We start from the raw sequence: 21,397 nt of genomic DNA, 5'->3' as shown, positions 1-21,397 counted from the left end.
GCACAGAGCCTTTCAGGAAGTGTATTCCAGTGTGTGTGTGTGTGTGTGTGTGTGTGTGTGTGTGTGTGGGGGGGGGGGGGGGGGGGGGGCTGGCTATTCCGGTTTTTATAAACAGTTGCACGGACTATTCCGTAATAAAAAGATTTAAATACAAAATCATAAGTGTTTGAGGCTTCTGCAGATGAAGACATGAGCTACGGGGCCATTCTCTAGTACAGATCTCATATGGGAGAAGCAAAGGAGAGCAAGAGGATAAGTAGCTTGTATTTTTTTTAATACTGTGAAAATACAGATCCCTCATGACACGGCTCATCGTCCTCGAACTATGGCTAGTACAAAAGCGCATTTCCCCACAGGTTTCCCGTAAAGCAGCTAAACTGGTGTCCTGTATACTTTAGAGCGCTACTGCATCCGTCAACCACCGACGCCTGACCTGTGCGCCGCCGCCGCCGCGCCAGTCTTCTCCTACGCAACTTCCTGTTTCCGGCAAGGCGGGATGAATGCAGAAGATCGAGAGAACAGAAGTTGTATATATCTTAAGGGATGGGATGTTGGGACACCGGAGAAGGAAAGCGTGGGATTGTTAGTGGGTGATCTCAGGTATGACGGGGACGGGGGGGTTGAGGAAGAGGTGCTGTATCGCGGACAAGGAGAGAGGGAAAGCTGGTAGATCATGGGGAGGGGAGGCCGATCCCCCGATATGCGTGTGGGTATTACAGTCGAATGCATCTGCCTTTATCTTTGTTATTATAATAATAGTATTATTTCAAACAGAGCTTAATATATAAAAGTATAATGTTATGCATTTCTATAGGATTGTTCTCAGAAGGGTGGCGTTGGAGTTTAATTATCAAACCTCACTGAGATGTCCTTAGGCAAAAATTGAGAGGCACAAGGCTGAATATTTTCCTAAGATGCTTAATACGCTTGCTTCTTGGATATGAACTTTATACCCCCCCCCCCACCCTTTCCCGCCGCTCTTCTTCTGCCCATCCACAGCTGTTCTACGGGCTGTTGCTCCCTAGCCCACCAAGTCTATCAGTATTCTCTTCCTTTTTTGCCTGATACCTGGAGATTTTGGTATTTCCTGAGATCCGGCAATCTATGCAGATTTGCTGAGAGTTCTCATGTATTGTATTCCTGATGTAACTGTCATATCAATTCGTCCTGATGGTGGCCTAGTGTGTGCTTTGGGTCATCTTCTTCTTCGTACATACGGTACTGTGCAGGGCATGCAGTTTTTTTTTTTTAATTTTTTTTACATTGAGAGTGAACAGTCAGTTTGGTGCTTCTGGGTTTTGTGCAGGTATACTATATAACTTCAGCAACATGGAAGAGGACCGTATCGCCACACAAAGAGCTGCCATCTTGTCTGAGTTGCAAGACATTCAGACAACTACAAAGTGCTTGTAAGTTTGATGGGTGAGTTTTTGAACACTCATGTTGACATGATAAATATCCTGTTACTGGAGAGGTTACAGACTGTTTGGCCTGGCTTTTATTTCTGTACAAAAATATCAAAGTAGGGACATCAAACAGCCTTCCAAGACAAATTCAAAAGGAAACTCCAAAGGTAAACACAAAAGTCAACCTTTATTCGAACATCAAGTTAAACCAGGACTCGACACAGAGGCGTGTTTCAACATGCAATGCCTGCCTCGGGAGTCAAAGCTTATTTGATCACTCCTCTGTAAGATGCTAGCAGGTATTGCAACAAGAAGAAGCAACATGTATGTACATTAGTTCCACTGGTTCTCTCCAAAGACTCTAAGCAGAGGTCAGCTTCCCCCACAGCCCTTGCAGCAGTTGATATGATATATCATTATGAAGTGGATGTGGTAATTTTCTACATTTTTTTTCTTCTTGCACATTGGGAAACTAAATATTGATTGATCAATAATATATACCCCATAATTTCTCAGCTGATCTGGATTCCACACGTATTTAGAGTACCGACATCTGTTGGCTTGAGATTCCCGATACAGGCCAATCAGCTGAAGTACGGCTTGTGTCAAGTCCAGTAGAAGACCATTATCTTTGCACCACTGGTGTTTTGTTCTGTTGGTCATCTCCACTGTTTCCAGTGTAGCATTGAGGGGCGTGTAGTTTTGTTTTTTTGTTTTGTGAACAATCACTGTGCAGCATATGAGGTGGCCAATAGACCAATCAAACAGAAAAGGAAGCATTACCTAAAACAAGTATATTTGCCATGTCTATATTACATTCACATATCTAATGAAGATTATGGCCCACTTGATGTACAAGCAAAACCCCATCACCACGCTTAACCTCCCTACAGGCCCAATCCCAGGACTAGCCAAAGGGACAGCACTGTTGGCCAAAGAAATATCTGCAACAGTGAGCCATGTTTCACTGATCTCCAGGAAATTAACAGCAGATTGTGGAATAAAGTCATGAATCAATATAGTCTCATCTCTCACAGAACCTGTGTTCAACATACCTATCCAAAGTGTGAGGGTTGTGGAAGGTCCACTTCTTTCTGTTGTAAAATTCAGTAAAACAAAGATCTGTTCTGCGCAAAAAAAAAAATTATCTGACTAATAACAGATAGTAATGCCCACTTGACAGGTGGCATATCAAAGTTGAATCATGATTTATGTAGGCAGGCAAAAAATTCAAAAATTATTTTCATGATAGTTTTGCAGCTAGGGATATTTATTTTGTAACCTGACAAACATTTGCTTTTGCCATTTTTAAGCTAAATGAAAGGTTGTTTGTGTTCAAGGATTGTTCTAAATAGACAGTAGCATGAATATATTTGCTTGGGAGAAGACATCGGTCTGTCATCTCTCTTAAGACCACTCTCATTTGAGTATTTTGAGGAATTTTGTTTTCAGTATAACACCAAACTAACTGGTTGAACAGAAAGTACTAGCCTCTTTTGCTTCAGCTTGTATACTCATGGTCACACAGAAACTGGAATATTATAAGGAACTCATGGCCTCAAAAGCTCAGATACTTTGATATATATGTGTGTGTGTGTATGTATATATATATATATATATATATATATATATATATATATATATATACACACACACACACACAGTGCAGTCCGCTTAAGTGCAAGGGTCTGGGACCAAAGAAATACAAGCAGTTAACCGGAGCGTGCACTTAACTGTTGTGACCCAAAGAAACTTGACATCTGATAAACATATGTACAGTACTGTTTATTATACGTACAGTATACAGTCTCCGTTTACTGACGTTAGGCTTACTTGAAGTAATCAGTGATAGTCCTCTGTACACTATTGTGTCTGTGAGTTCCATAGACTACGTCTGCCAGACAGTAAAAACTGTCATAGCACCGACATCCAGTGGCCTCCAGATAGGCCTGCACAGTGTTGAGCCTCTCCAGCGCTCTCGCAAAAGTGACAGGAGGTTGTTGAATTTCGTCAGCATGTGCCTTGCTGCTCATTTCATCATCTGTTTCATCATCAGCCATTGTTGCCTGCGTGTAGGCGCATATCTTGACATCAGTGTTATCAGCTGTTTGTAGATCGTAATCAACAGCTATGTAGTGATGAAACTCCTCTTCAGTAACACCGGCTAGGATGTCAATAGTCTGTTCATCTGACACGTTTGCAACAGCTGCATCTGTTTTGTCCCTCTCCACATCCTTAACAAAGCTTGCCTGCTTGTATCAGTTCACAATGGTTGCCTGTGCAACACGATTCCAGGCTTCTTTCTGCATATGTAGGGAATCCAACAGTGATAGATTACAAGCCATTTCAACATCACGTTTATCTTTGCCAGTCTGGTGATCCATAACGCTCATCAGACAACGTAGCAGAAGAGCCCGATAATGTTTTTTGAAATTGGCTATTATGCCCTGATCCATAGGTTGGATCAGAGAGGTAGTGTTTGATGGCAGGAAGACCACCTTGACGTGTGCAGCACAATTATCACAAAGCAACAAAATCTGATGCTTTTGTGCCCGCATTCTAGTGTCTAACTTCTTTAGCCACTGCTTCCAAATTTCCCCAGTCACCCATGAATTTGCTTTAGCCTCGTATGACACTGGAAGTCGCTTAACATTCTTGAAGCAACGGGGCTGTTTGCTTTTTCCAATGACGAGTGGTTCCAACTTCTCACTCCCATCCATAGTGCAGCAAAGGAGGATCGTCAGTCGTTCAACGTTTTACTTCCTGTAGTTTCGGCTTGTTTGAATGCAAGTGTTCCATGAGGAATCGCTCGCCAGTAGAGACCATTTTCGTCAGCATTGAAAATGTCACGAGGGGCAACCTCGTTCAAGATGGTAGGAAGAACTGAAACAACCCAATTTTCAGCACCAAAGTCATCAGCGTCTTGTTTTTCACCATGCTGTTTCTTGAATTTTATGTTGTTCCTCTCCTTCCATCTTTCCAACCATCCAACAGTGGCTTTGAATTCAGTTAGTCCAAGACTTTCAGCTAGCTGATTAGCTTTCTCCATAAGCAGTGGACCACTGACAGGAAACTGTCTGCTCCTGCCTTGAGAAAACCACGGAAGAAGAGCATCTTCTACATCCTCAGTTTTCCTGCCCGTTTTCGTTTCCTGTGTGGATTTGTATTGTTTTGCCAGTCTTCCAGAAGCTGATCTTTCTGCTTCAAGATACATGAAATTTGACTGAGATTGACACCATATTCTTTAGCAATAGGTGCTTGACTTTGTTTTCTTATTTTTTAAGAACTTCTATTCGTTCAGCCAATGTTAAAGTCTTACGGTTGCGCGATGACGACGACTCCAGTGTACACTCTAACAACTTTCTTTCGCTTATTCTGTCTGTGGCAGTTAAGTGAGATTTCAAATTTACCGGCCCTTTGTCACGTGCCAATTGGCTAACAAATTCTGTGCGCGCGCTTATGTGGCTTCTTTCCTGCAGAGGAGTGGTCTTAAACCACGCATATAAGCGAATCTTGCATTTATCAGTGGTGTCCCCATAGAAATTGTCCCCATAGAAATTGATGGCGCCAAAAATAGGACCGAAGTACAGCATACAATTAAACAGAGCATGCGCTTATCCGACGTGCACTTAAATGGAGTGCAGTGTGTGTGTGTATGCATGTGTATATATATAATATAAAGATGCCCATAGCAATATAATAGGTATCTTATCATTTAGCACATTCTAAATCCATCAGCACACTTATGTAGGAATGTGGTGTGCTCTGAGTTGTGATTATAGCTTTGGACGTGGCAAGTTTACTTTACCCTTAGGGTTGTAATGTAATATAATATGACTCCAGTGGGATTTATTTTGGAAATTGATTGGGCTTCATTGTTGTAATGTGGATTGTTGAGTGGGAGGAGTTCCATATTGTGGGATCCTGTCAGAAAATGGATTTAAAGAGTGTGATGTTATTGACGTTCATGCATAATTACTGAAGAAGACTCCAAAGTTGTATGGCATTTTAGTTGAGGTAGGTGGGTTGTCTTGTTTGTAGTTTTGTATATTTGGAGGGGTTTAACTTACTGATATTGCATATTTTATTTTTAGTTTAGACCCTAGCCCCAGCGCAGTGTGGCGAAACATGGTCCATGTTGGCGTGAGTTTGATTTATGTTGAAATTTAATGAAGATTATATGAATGAAGATGTTTTAAGATTTTCTAATGATTAGTTGAAGATGTTTCATTAAAAATTTTCAAAATCGGACTACTCACCTATGGAAGATTTTTTAATAAACAAATACAGCGCAAGGGTGATGTATACATCTGTTGAAAATAAATATGTTTGGTTTAAAGGCATTTGGTTAGACAGCTCTTCAGTTTAAGTTCAGAGCTGGTTTATAAACCTTTCCTCCCAAATTCTGTATAGGTCACTCGAAGTTAGATGTATAGTTTTGGGTGCAGATTACAGATCTGCACTTAGAGTAATTGGATAAATTTGTGATAATAATTGACCTTAATAAGCACTGATTGACACTAATTACTGGTTACATGCAAATCTGTGATCATGCCTATTTTGTAACCTGTGATTCCAAAAGGGGCATGGGAAGGGGAGGAGCATGGGCAGGTCTAGGAGATTCCCAGGATTTGGGCTGGAATTACAGAATACTTCCAGTTCTGCACCTAACCAACAGTCGTTAGGCTTGAGCATTTACACCAGCCTAAAGTTAGGCACAAAAATGACTGAAGCTAATATTCTATAAAGACAGTTCAACATGGAACTGCCTTACAGAATTTACACTTGGTACCTGTATTTGGGTGTCATTTACAGTGGGTGTCATTTACAGAATCTAGCTCTTTGTGTATTCATTTTCATCAGGGAAAACAAATCTTATAAATTACAAAGAGACCATCAAGAGAAGAACAATAATCGTGTCTATTGAGACATCTAAAGAAGTATATCTCATCTAGACTAAAAAAAAAAAAGAAAAAGTGATTTTTAACCATTGTCTTTAGTTAAAACAATAAAGAATAACTTGGACAACAGCCACACAGTAATGTGGTTGATGGACAACAGAAGAGACAATGAGTAAATCCTTTGATTGGAGCAGCATGGACCTTTTTAATACTTGATAAACTGTCCAAGTGACTAGGGGCCCTGTTTAGTAAGCAGCGCTAAAATGTCTGTTGGTTTGCATTCCTTTTAGTGGTCTCCCAAGTAAAAGCCCAATCCAACCCTGTGTAGTCAGGAACTTACTTTTGGTGGAATTCTGCGCGACGCAGAATTTGCACAGAATTCCCCCTTCTGGCAGAATTTTGGAGTTATGTGCAGAATTTGGCCAGCTGCTGGGATCAAAGAACATAAAAGCTACAGGGCTCCTCACCAGTTCATTTTTCTGCTTTCCACAATTGCCTCTTTCTGCAGCGTCATCTTTTTAGTGCAGGGAACAACTTGGATTCAGGCACAGCATGGCTCTCAGTTTGTTTGAGTCTTGCAGTGCTTGTAGTCTCCCGCTATTCTCATGAGAATGAAAGGAGAGCTCAGCTGGAGAATACAGTTACCCAGTGAGAGCACTAAAAAGAACACGCTGCAGTGAGAGGAAAGCAGATGAGAAGCTCTGAGGCTTTTATATTTTGATCCTGGCAGTTGGCTGCTTTGACTAGGAACTGTCTGCTTCTTTAGTCAGGGGCCTTTGAGCAAACTGGCTACGTGCTTATCAGAAGGTGTGGGAAGGAAGCCAGGCTTACAGACTTCTTGAGTGGGAGAGCAGGCAGGTTATTTGAGGAAGGAGAGTTGAGGCTGGATGACTGGTTTTGGGTCACAGATTAGTTTCTGGCTATATGATTGGTAATGGGATGGGGAGAATAGGCTGGCTTGTGGGGATGATTGCCTGTCTTGGCAACCCTACTACCGGACTGGGAAAATACTGGTGAGGACACAAGCTGAGCATGAACAGGGAGTATTATGTGTGTTGTAGAGTGGGGCGACCAGAGAGCATGGGGATTAGGGCTTCTGGTTTTTCTGGATTTTTATTTATCAATTCATGGAGCCTGAGAGAAGATCTGAGCTGCCACCAGCATCCACTGACTTCGTGAAAGGACTCCAAACCAGGAGAGAGTAGAGGTTGACCAAATGATGAGGCAACTTAGATGTTGCTGAGCTAAGCTAGAGCCGCTAGTTATGTGACTGGTGCAGAAATGCTGGTAGACACTATAATATCAGCAGGATATTTGATGCCTGCAGAGCACTAATACAGATTATTGTTGTGACCCATGAGGCAGGTGGCTCCATCTGCTGAAACACGGCCCGTATCGAGTCCTTCTCCCAGTGCTTTGAATAAAGGATTTGTCCAGCAACATCTCCTGAGTTGGCCCCTCATTTGGTCAAGCTGTACTCTCTCTCCTGGTTTGACTTGCTGTCACGATTGTGGTCGTGACCCCTCTCAGACTCACCTTATTTCCGGCTGTCAGCTTCTGAGCTGGCTTCTGTCTGTTCTTCCTGAGTTAGTTCTGTCTCTGTCACTGCGTGCTGGCTGCTTCCAGCATGGCTCTGATTACTCCACTATACTGCACCTGTGTGTGTTAAGCCTCTCTGTGCATCAGTATGCTTTCTGCCTGTGTTTTGGTTTGTGTTCCTCTTGCCCTCTGGTGGCCAGAACCGGTGGCTGCGATAGACTATCCAGACTTTCTTTCTGGTCCGGTCCGATCCAGATATTCCAGCCCTCCAGACTTGGTTTGAAGTTTGGCAGCTAGCCTCACCCGTAGCTGCCTCATGATTGCTGCAGCTGAGTGTTTATTACCACCTGGAAACCTTCTGAGTTTGCCTTTGCATCGTCTAAGGTCCCTGGTATGTGGGTGTGCTCTGTCCACTTCTGCCTAGTCCAGTTTTATTCCGAGTTCTTGCCTGGTTCTTGTTTGTTTGTGTGTAGTTAGCTTTGGTTTTATTGTTTAGTTCCTAGTCTTGTTTCTGGTCTGCATTTCTTTGTCTTGTGTCTGTGTTGTTTATTAGTGGCTGCTTGGCAGCTTTTAGTCCTGACTCCCTCCTGTCTGTGTTTCTGTCTTAGTGGCTGCCTGGCAGTTTGTAGTCTTGACTCTTGTGTGTTTCCTGCTGGTATCCAGTTCCTGCCCAGTCCGGTAAGTCCTGCCGGCTGCCTACACCCAGGGGCTCAACTCCTGGGGAAGGGTGGTCAAGTGCAGGTGAAGCCTTGCTCCAGTCCTGTGTTCCAGTCCAAGTGTTATTGTCCAGTGTGTTCCTGCTTTGCTTACCCCTGTCTGCAGTCCCTGCTTTGTGTGTGTGTTAGCCCAGTGCTGGTTGGGGTGGTTTTGCCTGCCACTGCCGCTCCTTGGCAGCGGCTCAAGGGCTCACAAACCTAGTTGCTGCTTTGAGACCTGACACTTGCTTCTCTGTAGAGGTTTCCTTCCTGTTTGCTGTAAACTTTGTGAAATTACCGCCATTGTTACTGCAAGAATTAGCAACTCCAAGCTTTCCTCAGGCTCTACAGATTGATAAAGTAAGAGCCCCAATAAGTTATGATGTGTATGATGGGTGTTCTTAGGGGAATTATGCCCTAAAGCCTTAAAAATCCTGTATATTTGAGAAATTACACTTTTGTTTTGCTATTGCATTTTAATTAATTATGGCTCAAGGATAGTAGTTTTATTGCGTTATTGTGACAAAAAGAGTTGCAGAATTTTAAAATTTTGTGTGCAGAATTTTTTTTATGCGGAGAATTCCACCAGGAGTAACTTATAGGCTATAAATAGAGAATATGATTTGTAAGTTGAAGTAAATCAAGGCAGCAATGGGTCAGCATTCAAACAAGACTTCAATGTGACAACTCTATTTCATTATAATAAGAGCACATACTGATTTTGTTACTTCCAACCAGGATACATCGGTCTCATCCTCTGAAAAATCCTTCAGTATGCCCGGTGCATATTTATTTCTGTTTATTGTCCGACAATTATGTGGTAGTGTCATATACTTAGTAAATATAGCGTGAATGATTTTTCTGATGCATTTCATAAGCTTATTTAGTGATTCCCACGACTAATATATTCTTGCAATACTCACACTAAATTACAGTATTACAGTCTCTAATTTAATTAAGGAAAAAATCCAAGCAAGAGAAGTTTTCCACAATAAGCTTCTGATATAATCTAATCTGGAGTTTTGAGTATGGCTGCCGACTAGGGAGGTGGCACTACAGTGTGCTGAGCATCCTTGCTGATCCAGACCTTCCATAGCCGGCGACCCAAGCACCCCAACTCATACATCCCAGTACCAATAGTGTATACGAATGGACGCTCAATAGCAAACAAGTCAGAAATTGTGAGATCATGGATAGAGGAGGAACAATTAGGCTTACTCTTCATCACAGAGAAATGACTATGCAGCAATGACCAGCAGTAAATGACATATGCCCTCCAGGTTTCAAATTGATAGACTTGACAAGAAACCTAAATAAAAAGGTGGGGGTGAGGTACTTGATGCGTGTGTCCCTGGTGCTTTTCCCTTCAAGGAATGGCAGTTCAGCCATCTGACAGCAGGGGGCATTGAACCTGCTGTGTCCCTGGCTGAACTGCAGAACTACTAGGGCAAGATCCAGTCTATTATGGGGAAATGAGGCTGGCTGGCCCAAAGGCAGTGGCTTTAGAATACAGGAAGTTAAAATGAGAGAGCAAGATGAGAGAGGCCCCATGAGGAGCAAGATCCCAATACAGAGATCTTGGCAAGAGAAGTCTCACGAGGAGGAAGGTCCCAATATAGAGACCCAGAGGAGGAAGAACAGGAGCTCAGAGTGTGACCTGCCTGTCTGTATTGTGAGCTATGGTGATTTGGCTGAGAATTACTGTAAGATTGAGTACAAGTTATGCTGTGTGGCTGGGGTAAGCTAGGAGGGCATGTGAATGCTGTAAAGCTGGGACAAGCCAGTAGTTGTGTGGAAACTGGGGAACTGTACTATATAAAAGTATGGGGACATGGGTACTGTTTTGCTAAACTGTGCAAGATTACTGAACCGCTGGTGCTGCTTAACTGACAGAGTGTCTGAGGTCAGGCTTGAGTTTAAAGCTGACTCCCGGCTTAGAAGTGAAGGACTGTGTTTGAGGCGTGGCAACCCGGCAGCCGCAGACTGTGTTTAAGCTGTCTCTAGAGGATGGCTTATGGCTGCTGCTGAACCACAGATGACTAGCCTTGCTGTGACCTGGCCCTGTGAGGTAACAGGACCGAGACTACTTGTTCTGTAAATAATCACCTCTTATGTTGCACTTATACCTCCTCTCTTGCTGTATTATTGCTCCAGTCATGCCCAAAACCCGCTCTGTATCTTACAGTGGGGTAGCAATTATATACAAATCAACATCAAAATAATATCTGAACATAATACACCCGTCTTGGAGATCGTAGCATGCACCATTCAAGATACATCATGCCAAGGACAGCTCTGTAGTATCCTATTCTACCACCCATCTGGTTGCTGGCAAAAAAACATAAAAAGACTTCATGGACTTCATCTCCAACATCTGCACCTCACATTCGAATGTATTACTACTAAGAGACATTAATATTCACCTAGACAATCAAGCAGACTGTGACACTAAACAAGTTTTAGACTTCTTAGATGCCTGGAATTTCAAAATATGTGAGAGCAAACCAATGTACTACAGGGGGCACCTCCTAGATCTCTTCGCATTCAGACTGTCAGACCACAATGACATATGTGTGGAAGATAGCAGCAGAGCACAAATACCTTGGTCTGACCATGGAGACAAACAAACTAGGGTCAAAATCAGTGCAGTCACTTTCTGGGACATAAGTAAAGAATCCATAGAAATACTCAACCCAGAATCAAAGGAATTCATGAGAACATGGGATCTAACTAGTAGGACTATGCTGGACAAGATTGCACCCGAAAAACTCAGGAAGAGAACCTCAAACTGAACAACACTATGGATCAACCAGTAAATACTAAATACCAAATGATTGTGCCATAAATTAGAAAGAAAATGGATCAAGGATACAATGACAAAACAAGAGTACTGGAGAAGAACTAAGATCCTACAACAAAATCATTAAACAAACCAGGAGGAACTACTACGAACTATACATTGGAACAGAACAATCTAACGCATAACTTGGTAAACAAATTGTTCGATATCCGAGCGGTAATATCCACAGTGAAAGACCTTCCAACTGCAACTGTCCTGGCCACACATACTTTGAACAAAAAATTTGAAAATACCAGATCTAACCTGACACACCCCCACATCCCCTAGTGAAGACTATATAGACACTAACAGAACACGAGAGCAGACAGAATATGGATCTTCCTTTCAACCACCATCAAGACATGAGATACTGGATCACACTGTATATTCGATGAATGTCCTGATACCATTCTAAAAACACCACCTGACTGGTACGTGGAGCTACTAACAAAACACCCTGCCTTTCTCCCAGACAGGAGGCTTTTCCCTAGCAGCAAAGGAAACATAATATTAACTCCACTTCTCAAAAACACTAACTACACACCAGTGGCATCCATCCCCCTCCTTGGACCATCACTTTGTGCTCCATAAATCACAATCTGGATTCAGACTGAATAGCACTGAATCTGGCCTTATGTCCTTTTGTGAGTGAAGTAAAAACAGAACTAAGCCTGGGCAGATCTGTCTTAATCTTGTTTTTTTGACATGGTGGACCATGACATAATGCTATATCTGATGGATGTCATATGTGCACAAGTATTGCCATACTGGGACAGACCAAATGTCCATCAAGCCCAGCATCCTGTTTCCAACAGTGGCCAATCCAGATTACAAGTACCTGCAAGGTCCTAAAACAGTGCAGAAATAGTTTGAGGGTTTTCTCAGAACCAGATCCTACCACGTCTAGAAGTCAATGAACATCTCCACATAGTCCCTGATGTGTTGAGTACCTCAGGGATCACCACTATCCCCCATCCTCTCCATTATTCTAATGGCTCCATTAGGCAAGAAACTTGATACTAACGGCTTCAAAGCATACATTTATGCAGATGACATAATGATCCAAATTTCTTTCACAGGAGACATGGGAATAAGAAATTAAATCCAGTCGGGGCTGGATATTTTAGAAACTTAGGCCTCCTATATTCAAATTAAAACTAAACAAAAAGAAGACCCAAGTTCCTATTAATAACAAACCTACACTGCTCGATCAACAAACAAGACCTACAAAATAGACAAATACCCCCGGGAAAGAACCTGAAAATACTGGGTATCCTAATAGACCGCACGTGACACTCAAACAACAGACATCAGCGGTAATCACCAAAGTTTTCCGAACACTCTGGAAATTGAGGAGACAAATCTTTTCTCCACTTATCATTTCAACTTCTGATGCAATCACTGGTGTTATCCCAAATTGACTACTGCAATAGTGTATATACAGGATGTAAAGAATCGTGTCTAAAGAGACTACAAACAGCACAAAATATGGCAGCACGCTTGATATTCAAAGTATCACACAACGCACACAACCCCCCCCCCCACACACACACACAGATACACAAGCGTTCCACTAGCTCCAAGTAAAGGCAGGAGTCCAGTTCATGCCTATCGCCATCAGTTTCAAAATTCCGAGTGGAATTGCCCCAGAGTACATGTGCTAACTAATACCTACCTCTACGAAACCTATCTCTACGAAATACCAAACGGGGAGCAAGAAAGTATCTGTGACTGCACCTACCTATATGCAGAGGTGTGAAATACAAGACCATTTAAATATCAGGATTTCAATACACAGTATCAAAGTAATGGAATGCCCTTCCAACAATCATAAAATGAACAACCTACCTGAACTTCCGCAAGGCCCTCAAGACGCAACTCTTCAACAAGTTCTTGCTAAATAATTATACTCCAAATAACCAAACAAACTTTGGTCCAAGAATCACTCTGTTCTATATGCAATATACTCTTTCTACTCGGTATGTAACTTACTTTCATAACCTGATCTCTCTAGTGTCAAACTACCTGAGACTATGATAGCCTACATACAGGTTCCAGATACTACAATAACCAGGTCCCAGCACAGTCATCTCGCCAACCTGATCACACTGACCAACTTGACAGATCACTTAATGCAACTAACAAGGACAGTTCTCCAATCAACCCTGCATCCCTCTTCCCCTCCAAATATGTAGCTTACTAGGTTTATTAAGATGCTTTACTTTGTGTTTATGTTCGAATGTAATTAGTTCCATGTAATAATCACTGTTACTTGTACCCATATGGTTATAATGAAAGCTGCATTGAACTGGACACGTATTTGGATAATGTGGGGTATAAATACAAAGAAATGGAAATGGAGGGGAAATGGAAATAGAGGTTGGCTTATTTGGGCATCTGAGCCAAAAAGGCATTGTTTTCCCTAGATAGTTTGTTTGTGTATGTAAGATGGGATAACATATGTTTCTAACTTTCTGTGTGCCTCAGATGCCTCTGGTGAACTTATCACCTCTCCTATTTTTTGTGTGTTATGTATTGTGTTCAGGGTGACTGAGCTGAGATCCTTAGTGGATTTAACAGACCCAGAGAAGGGGAAACTTATTCAGTCCCAGGACAAAGTAAGTACACAAGGCTCCTTATCATTTCACTGTATACCCTCCTACCTACCCTTTGTCAGGGGTGGGCAACCACAGTCCTTGAGGGCTACAACCCAGACAGGCTTTCTAGATTTCTATAATATGCATGAGATCGATTTGCATTCAATGGAAGCGGTATGTGCAAATCAATCTCATGCATATTCATTGTGGAAATCTTGAAAACTCTACTGGGTTGTAGACCTTGAGTACCGTGGTTGCCCACCCCTGCTTTATGTAACGGAGAACAGGATCCACTTTTAGGATTCACTGAAACTGACTTAAGCCTGGGTCATTGCAGTGCAGTTTTGCATGAATGGTAACTTTCTGTATGATAGTGTTCTAAAGATCATACGTGTGCTAAATTACCAAGTTTTTCTCTATTCAACTGCACCCTTGATATATATTATAGGAAGGTATTATTTCCAGCAGGTCTTAATTGCAAAGTACCAGCTGCCGCCTACCTTTTTCACCCCCTAAAACCAAGATAAGGACTTACCCCTGGATTCTATACATGGTGCCAAAATTTGCGCATACATCAAAGATGTGTGTTAATTAATTAGCTAACAAGCCATTAACTAGCAATAAATTGATGTCAACAATTATTGTAGTTAATTGGCAGTAATTAGATTTTGCACACACATCTTTCTTTGCTCTGTTCTATAACCCTGCCTGCCTAGATCCCATAGCATGCAACTCAAAATGGTGTGGTAGGAGCATTCCAAAAAATTGCGTGTGGAGTTATAGAAAAGTGTTTTCCGAAGTCCAGTCCTAGAATACTCCTTGCCAGTCAGGTTTTCAGGATATCCACAATGAATATGCATGAAAGATTTGCATATAGTGGAGGCAGTGTATGCAGATCTAATTCATGCATATTCATTGTGGATATCCTGAAAACCTGAGTGGCAAGGGGAACTCCAGGGCCGGACTTGGGAAACACGATTATAGAAAGCCGCCATTCCCATGCCTGAATGCCAGGAGTTGGGTGCCGGCATGTACACCAGATTTGAGCTGGCATAAATACCAGCGCCCAAATTTGGGTGGGGGAATGGGCTCAAAGCACCCTCCATAGAATAGTGTTTTGTGCCAATTTTTCACCATTTACTGAATCTGGTTGTTCCTGACACTTTTTACGTTGCTGGAGCTCTATAGCCTTGTACCAAATGTTGATCAAGATGAACCTCTGGTAGAAGGTATTTTGTTAGTATTTTTGGACTGGATTCTACACCCTTAGACTCTATAGTAGGTTTGGACCAGATACTATAGGTCAATATTAAAATGATAAAAAGATCAAGGTGAGTGGTAATGCTCAGTTTGTCACTTAAAATGTTTTCTCGTGCTGGGTTTTTCTTTTTTGTTTTTTTTAATTGTGCAGTGTTTTGCACTTTTTGTTAAAATGCCTCACATAGGTTTGAATTGGTTCATGTGGTGATCCTTGGAGGTCTAATTTTTTGGGGATAGCTGCAAGGAATATGACTAAAAAAATGTATTGCATAGTGTTAGGATATAAAAGTAGTGCTGCATTATCATTTTTATGTTTGGGGGCTAGGGGTGAATGTAATTTCTAGTTAATCTTTTCATTGATGTTATTGACTTCTATAATCTATCCCCTGTTGCATTGGGTCCATGAATAGATTCACCATGGCCTAGAGCTGTACCAGGGTGTTTTCTTCACCTAAACTGTCTGCAGCAGCATCAGTACTACCATCATTGGTTTTAGTATTAACTAGTAAAAAAGGCCCGTTTCTGGAACGAATGAAACGGGCGCTAGCAAGGTTTTCCTGGGAGTGTGTATGTTTGAGAGAGAGAGCCAGAGCGAATGTGCGGGTGTGTGACAGAGTGAGATTGTCTGTGTGACAGTGTGTGTGTGTGAGAATGAGAGTGTGTGACAGGGCCCCCTCCCCTGTTCCTAATGCCCCTCACCCCGTTCCCTCCCCTCCTTTTCCTCCTCCTTCCCACACTTTGGGTTCCTTAAGGCTTTCAAAAGTCTTATGTACCCCCGTGGCCCTAACGCCCAGTATCCGGATACCCCACCGCTTTTCTCCTCACCCCTCCCCCAAGATGTAATACTTTCACGTACTTCATTTTTTAAAAAAAGTGTCCTATCTACCCTGTGTACAAATGCCCGGCATTCAGATTGTGTTCCTCTCGTAAATTTTCATTTCTTTCATTCATTCAGAACTCCCCCCCCCCCCCCCCCCCCAAACACTTTTGGTTCCTTCAGTCTTTTAAAACTCTCCTATCTACCCTGTGTCCTAATGGCCAGCATTCAGATTGTTCCCAAATGTTCATGTCTTTCAGTGGTTCAGAACTCCCCCCCTCCCCCCATTTAACACTTTCGGTTCCTTCAGTCTTTTAAAACTCTCCTATCAACCCTGTGTCCTAATGGCCAGCACTCAGATTGTTTTGCTTTGCCAAATTGTCTGTCACTGATGTCACTGAGGTCAGAGCATGCCTGCCTAGCAGACCACTTCCGGCAGGCACGGTCCCAAGCACATCCTGTTGGAGGTGAGAATTATTATATAGGATGATGTGCACCATTTTATCCTTAGCGGTATGTGGTCAGGATGAATTTATCATTTTCTTTTTTTTATGCTTCAGTAGTAGCCATCACATGGCTGAAGATGCTAGACAAAACTTTGCAAGAGTAATTTATTCCCCCACCCCACCCCCGCACCTCCCTTAGAGCTATCCAGCAGTTCACCAGCATTGCTGCTGGATTTTAAGCTGGGCTCACAGCAGAGAGTACTCATTAAATAATGTCTACTGTGACACCATTGTGAAACATGGGCTTATTGTTTCTAGTAAGTGTGACATAATTTGTGAGTCTTATTTCCCTCGCTTCTCCAAGAGTTTCAGCAGGATTTACTGGGAACTAGATTGAGGATTTTAAAGACAATTTTATCAGTGAAATTTTGAAGTGATACAGGCTGAATATTACCCACTATGGGCTAGATTTTATATATCGCACCTAAAAAAAATCAGTGCCGAATAAAATATGCCTAGGTGTATTCTATAAACCGCCTAAATTTAGGCACGGTTTATAAAATACGCCCAACACCTGTTTTCTGCAACTATATTTAGTTTCAGCCATTTATGCCAGTGAAAACCTGGTATGCCAATGCCTAAATTGTGTGGAACGGGCATATTTTGTAACAGTGTGCGTAAATTCTAGGAACGCCCATGACCCATTCATGGCCACCCCCCACTTTTCAGATCTGCATCTTAGAATTTATGTGCATCACTTTATAGAATATGCTTAGACATTTGTGTGCGTAAATTTAAATTAACGGCAAGTAGTGTCAATAATTGCTTAAGTTCAATTATCGGCACTGATTGGTTTGTTAAGCTAATTAAGTTACATACACAAATCCAGAATACAACCAGATTTGCACACTCTATATAATCTGGGGATGTATGTAGTTTCCAAATATACGGTTCACAGAATGACTGACATTCATGCTAATTTTAAATGCAGATCTATGAAGGACAGTGAACTATACTGCTATTACTATTAAACATTCATGTAGCGATACATAAGAAATGGTCCCTGTTCTGTGGAGCTTATAATGTGGTCAAGACAGACAAGATCAATAATATTTGGGTTAAAATCAATACACAACTACTTTGTTTGTCTTTAGCTATGAGACTGTGTTGGGAAGTATTACAGGTTGTGTCTGTGATTCTCCTCTACCTTTTACATTTTTGTTTTGGGGGTGGGTTTAGTGATGTCTTGTTTTTGGCACTGGAGTTTAGCTCACATCTTGGTGGTTATGTACTAATTGCTCGCGCTTTTTTTTTTCCCAGGCTTCAAGTTCTCTAGACATTTGGAAATCCTTGTTTGCTGCTGCCAGCCCCAATCCACAAAGTGAAAATTAGTGACAAGAAAGATGGCTGACAAAGGTGAGAGGGAGCCCCCTGAGGATACAGAATATGGGAGACCCCTCCAATTAGACACTGCTTCACTGAGTGATTCTGACCCCGAAGAGGTAGGCCTCCCTGATGATGCTGAAGTGGACACATTCTCTCCAGATGAAGAAGAGGGGGAAATAGTTCATCATTCACTGAATGATGTAGAACATCCCAGCCTCCTTGGCAATACGCAGAAATCTGCAGTGCAACCTTTCCACCTAAAGGGAATGAGCTCAACCTTCTCTTTACGAAGTCAGAATATATTTGACTGCCTTGAAGGGGTGGCACAACGGACTGTGCGTTCTCTGAGCGAGGATAATGTGGTAGATGGGCAATTCAAGCGCCCTCTTCCCCCTGCATCTGTCTTGAATAAGAGTACACAAGGAGGTGTGACACAGGAATGCAAACCTCCAGAAGCAAGAATTTCTCGTGCAGTTCCTGATTATGTAGCGCATCCTGAACGCTGGACCAAATACAGCCTGGAAGAAGTCCCACAGTCCAGTGATCAAACCAATAGGGCGGTAGCCCTGGAGTTCCTTGAAGACTTACAGAACAGAAAGGGAGGAGGAAAAAGCCCAGCTGGTCAAGAGGGCTACACTCCATCTTTCAACCAAGACCCTTCAAGCTGTGGAGTTGGAAGAATCATTTTCGCAAAACCAACTAAGGTAGGCACAGTTGTAAAAAATGAAGAGAAGAAGGATGATTATGAGAGGAAATCCAGATTTAAGGGAGGCTTAAGCGGGAAGTCTCCAAAGAGGGCCAATGAATGGAGAGATGAGGAGGAAGAGGAGACAGGATCAGGTCACTTGGAGTCTCGGAGTGGAAATGAGTTGAAGGATGAAAACACTGGGATTAAAAAAACAAAGGTAACAAATGCTGTGATACAGCCCGTTCAAGAAGTACAGGAGAGAATATCAGACACAGAATTCCACAGCAGCAAAAAGAAGAACAGGAAACATATCAGAGCTAAACCAGATCCAGAAGAAGGAGACTCATCTTGAGAGACAAGACCACTAACAGCTGCATAAAAGTCACAATGGGGCTCATTTTTAAAGCACATAGACTTGCAAAGTTCAGTAGGTTCCTATGTAACTTTGTAAGTCTAAGTGCTTTGAAAATGCACCTCAATGTTACTGAACTTTCCTTATATGTCCTTTGTAAATTATCTTGTATCAGCTAGCACTCATTGCTTGTATACCTAACAAAAATTGATCAGTTCAGAGGCCCTTCTCTGCCATATACATGGAAACTCAGTTTCATAATTTTAAACCATGAACCAATGTAGTGATGATATTCCAGCTCTGGACAGGAGACCTGCACTTTAGCCTCTCTTTACGATGTAGAGCTAATGAGAAGCTGGTGTACAGATACAGACTGTTTACATATAATTTGGAAGATCCAGTTTGATGTGGATCTTCTACACCTCAGGTTGGCTGGAGATGCCGTAGAGGCAATGTTTGCAGTCCCTGGTGGAGGAGAGGGAGTCGGAAGCATTAGCACCACATTTAGAACCCCTAATACAGAGTTCCTGAATGATTCCTGGCTTGTGGTTCTCAGGTTCAGGATAGTTGGTGCAGTAACCCACACTAGGAACGGTGGGGGAAGGTGAACCTATTACAATACAGAAAAATTCACCAGGTAGCTGTGAGTAAATATCCATCGTACCAGAATTCCAATACTGATTCTGTCAGAGTTAGGAAAATAAAAATGTTGTAAAAGGGGAAAAGATGTACCTGTTCAAAAAAGCCCAAACATTAGAAGAAATTCAGCTCAAGAAGGCAAGCTTGAGAAGATGCTTGGCTCAACTCCGTATTAAGTGTGACTGCTATGTAGAAGTAATTGATCCTGTGATTTACAGCTGATTGGTTTTAGCAGTGATCTGAGAATAATCTTTCCTGGGAACTGCCTTTTAGAGATGCAGTTTTTCTTTTGCTTGGTTTTTATTATGTTATGGTTGAATAACTATAGTCTGTCCAATAATATTTTGTGAATAAAAGTCCTTTTGATTCCTGGTATTCAGTTTTCTGTGATTTCAGGTCCTGTGTGGCTCAACTTTCTGGAAATATCCTAGTTAGAAGTCTGCCTGCTTTAAGTTATGGAATCCTAGCTTTACTGTTCCTATTTATTACGTAATCATTACTAATAGGCAAGAGGAAAATCACAATTCAAATCCAAAAATTTATTTTAAGCTGTGAAAGGCAGCACAAAAAGGGAAACTGCTAGTCCATTTATGAGTAACTTCCCTGAAGTATAATAGTGCAGCTGATTTCTGATGCCTTCAGAACATAGAATGGCTTATCAACCTAGTGGTTGATCAGTATACTGCCATGCAGAAGGTCCCCAGTTTAGTTCCAGAATTGGGTCTTCCACTCCCTGTGTGAGATAGAGGACTGCAACTTAACCAGGTTAATTTCCATATCATCATGCTGATCAGTCCATAGACTGGTGGTGGGTTGTGTCCATCTACCAGCAGGTGGAGATAGAGAGCAATCCTTTTGCCTCCCTATATGTGGTCATGTGCTGCCGGAAACTCCTCAGTATGTTCTCTATCTCAGCAGGTGGTGGTCACACACAGCAGCAGCTCTGGCTAGGTCTCCAAGCCTAATTCTTAGGTTTTGTTGAGTACCTGGGGTTGAGGGCTCTTCTTGAGCAAGTGCAAACCTGGTGGTGCCAGGTCCCTCCTTTTCTCCCCCCTCCCGCTGGCTCCGTTAAAAAAAAAAAAATTTTTTTTTGAACGTCCTTTAAGGGCGTTTATTTCAACGTTTATATCAGTGTTTATTACAGCTGCTCACTGGGACACCAGTTCGTTACAGCTCGGAGCGAGAAGCAGGTAATTTTTACCTTTTGTAGCGGGCAGGGGGTTCCCCGATCGGTCTCCACGTGGCTTATGGTGTTGGAGGGCGAGGGCGCGAAGAATCGCTCCCCGGACCAGGTGGGCGCGTCTAGCGGGGATGCAGGGGTTTCAAAGCCTGAATCGCCTTTTTTGGGCGTCAGTTTGGAGTCCGGTCAGTGTCCCGGTTCTTCCTCCGGTGCGGCGGGTTTTCCCGCCATAAGCGCCCATCCCCCGCTGCTCGCCCCCACCATTTTGGCCGGCCACTCTGCTCGGGCTGCCCTCGAGGTGGGAGACGTTAATGCTATGGTCGCCCTTGATTCGGGCGATGGCAAGAAAGCAGCAAAAGTTAAGCGCCGTTCTTCCCGCGCGGCTCCTCGGAGTTTCGCGCCGGACGCCATTTTGGATGCGCAGCATGTTTCTCCCCCACTCTTGCGAGCGCCGGTTGAGGGTGCGTCTAGGGCTGTGGCCCAGGCTGCAGAAGTACACAGTTTGGGTGGTTTCTCCCCTGAGTTCATTTTGCTGCTGCATCAGGCTTTTCTTATGCAAAATGCTGCCCCTGCTCCCCTGTCTGATAAAGGGGATGAGGCCTCCGGAAGCAAATGCCCTCGGGTGGATTTCTAGGCCCTAGAGGACTCGGTC

At 42.7% G+C, this 21,397-nt stretch overlaps 1 protein-coding gene across 5 annotated transcripts; it reads left to right on the top strand.

Annotated features, from left to right (window-relative positions):
- Positions 1–460: 460 nt before the first annotated feature.
- TSSC4 (tumor suppressing subtransferable candidate 4) lies at positions 461–19,940 on the top strand. Of its 5 annotated transcripts, none has more exons than XM_030201207.1 (4): positions 461–600; positions 1,307–1,409; positions 13,926–13,998; positions 17,821–19,940. In XM_030201207.1, the coding sequence occupies exon 4, from the start codon at positions 17,904–17,906 to the stop codon at positions 18,924–18,926; it is 1,023 nt and encodes a 340-aa protein (XP_030057067.1). In that variant the 5' UTR covers positions 461–600; positions 1,307–1,409; positions 13,926–13,998; positions 17,821–17,903; the 3' UTR covers positions 18,927–19,940. The 5 variants fall into 5 exon arrangements, with proteins under 5 accessions (XP_030057067.1, XP_030057068.1, XP_030057069.1 ...); XM_030201208.1 differs by having other exon boundaries at positions 1,307–1,422; XM_030201209.1 differs by lacking the exon at positions 1,307–1,409.
- The last annotated feature ends 1,457 nt before the right edge of the window (positions 19,941–21,397 follow it).

The sequence above is a fragment of the Microcaecilia unicolor genome, chromosome 4 (assembly GCF_901765095.1).
Source record: "Microcaecilia unicolor chromosome 4, aMicUni1.1, whole genome shotgun sequence".
NCBI lineage: Eukaryota > Metazoa > Chordata > Amphibia > Gymnophiona > Siphonopidae > Microcaecilia > Microcaecilia unicolor.
This window is presented reverse-complemented; position numbering and strand designations above follow the sequence as displayed.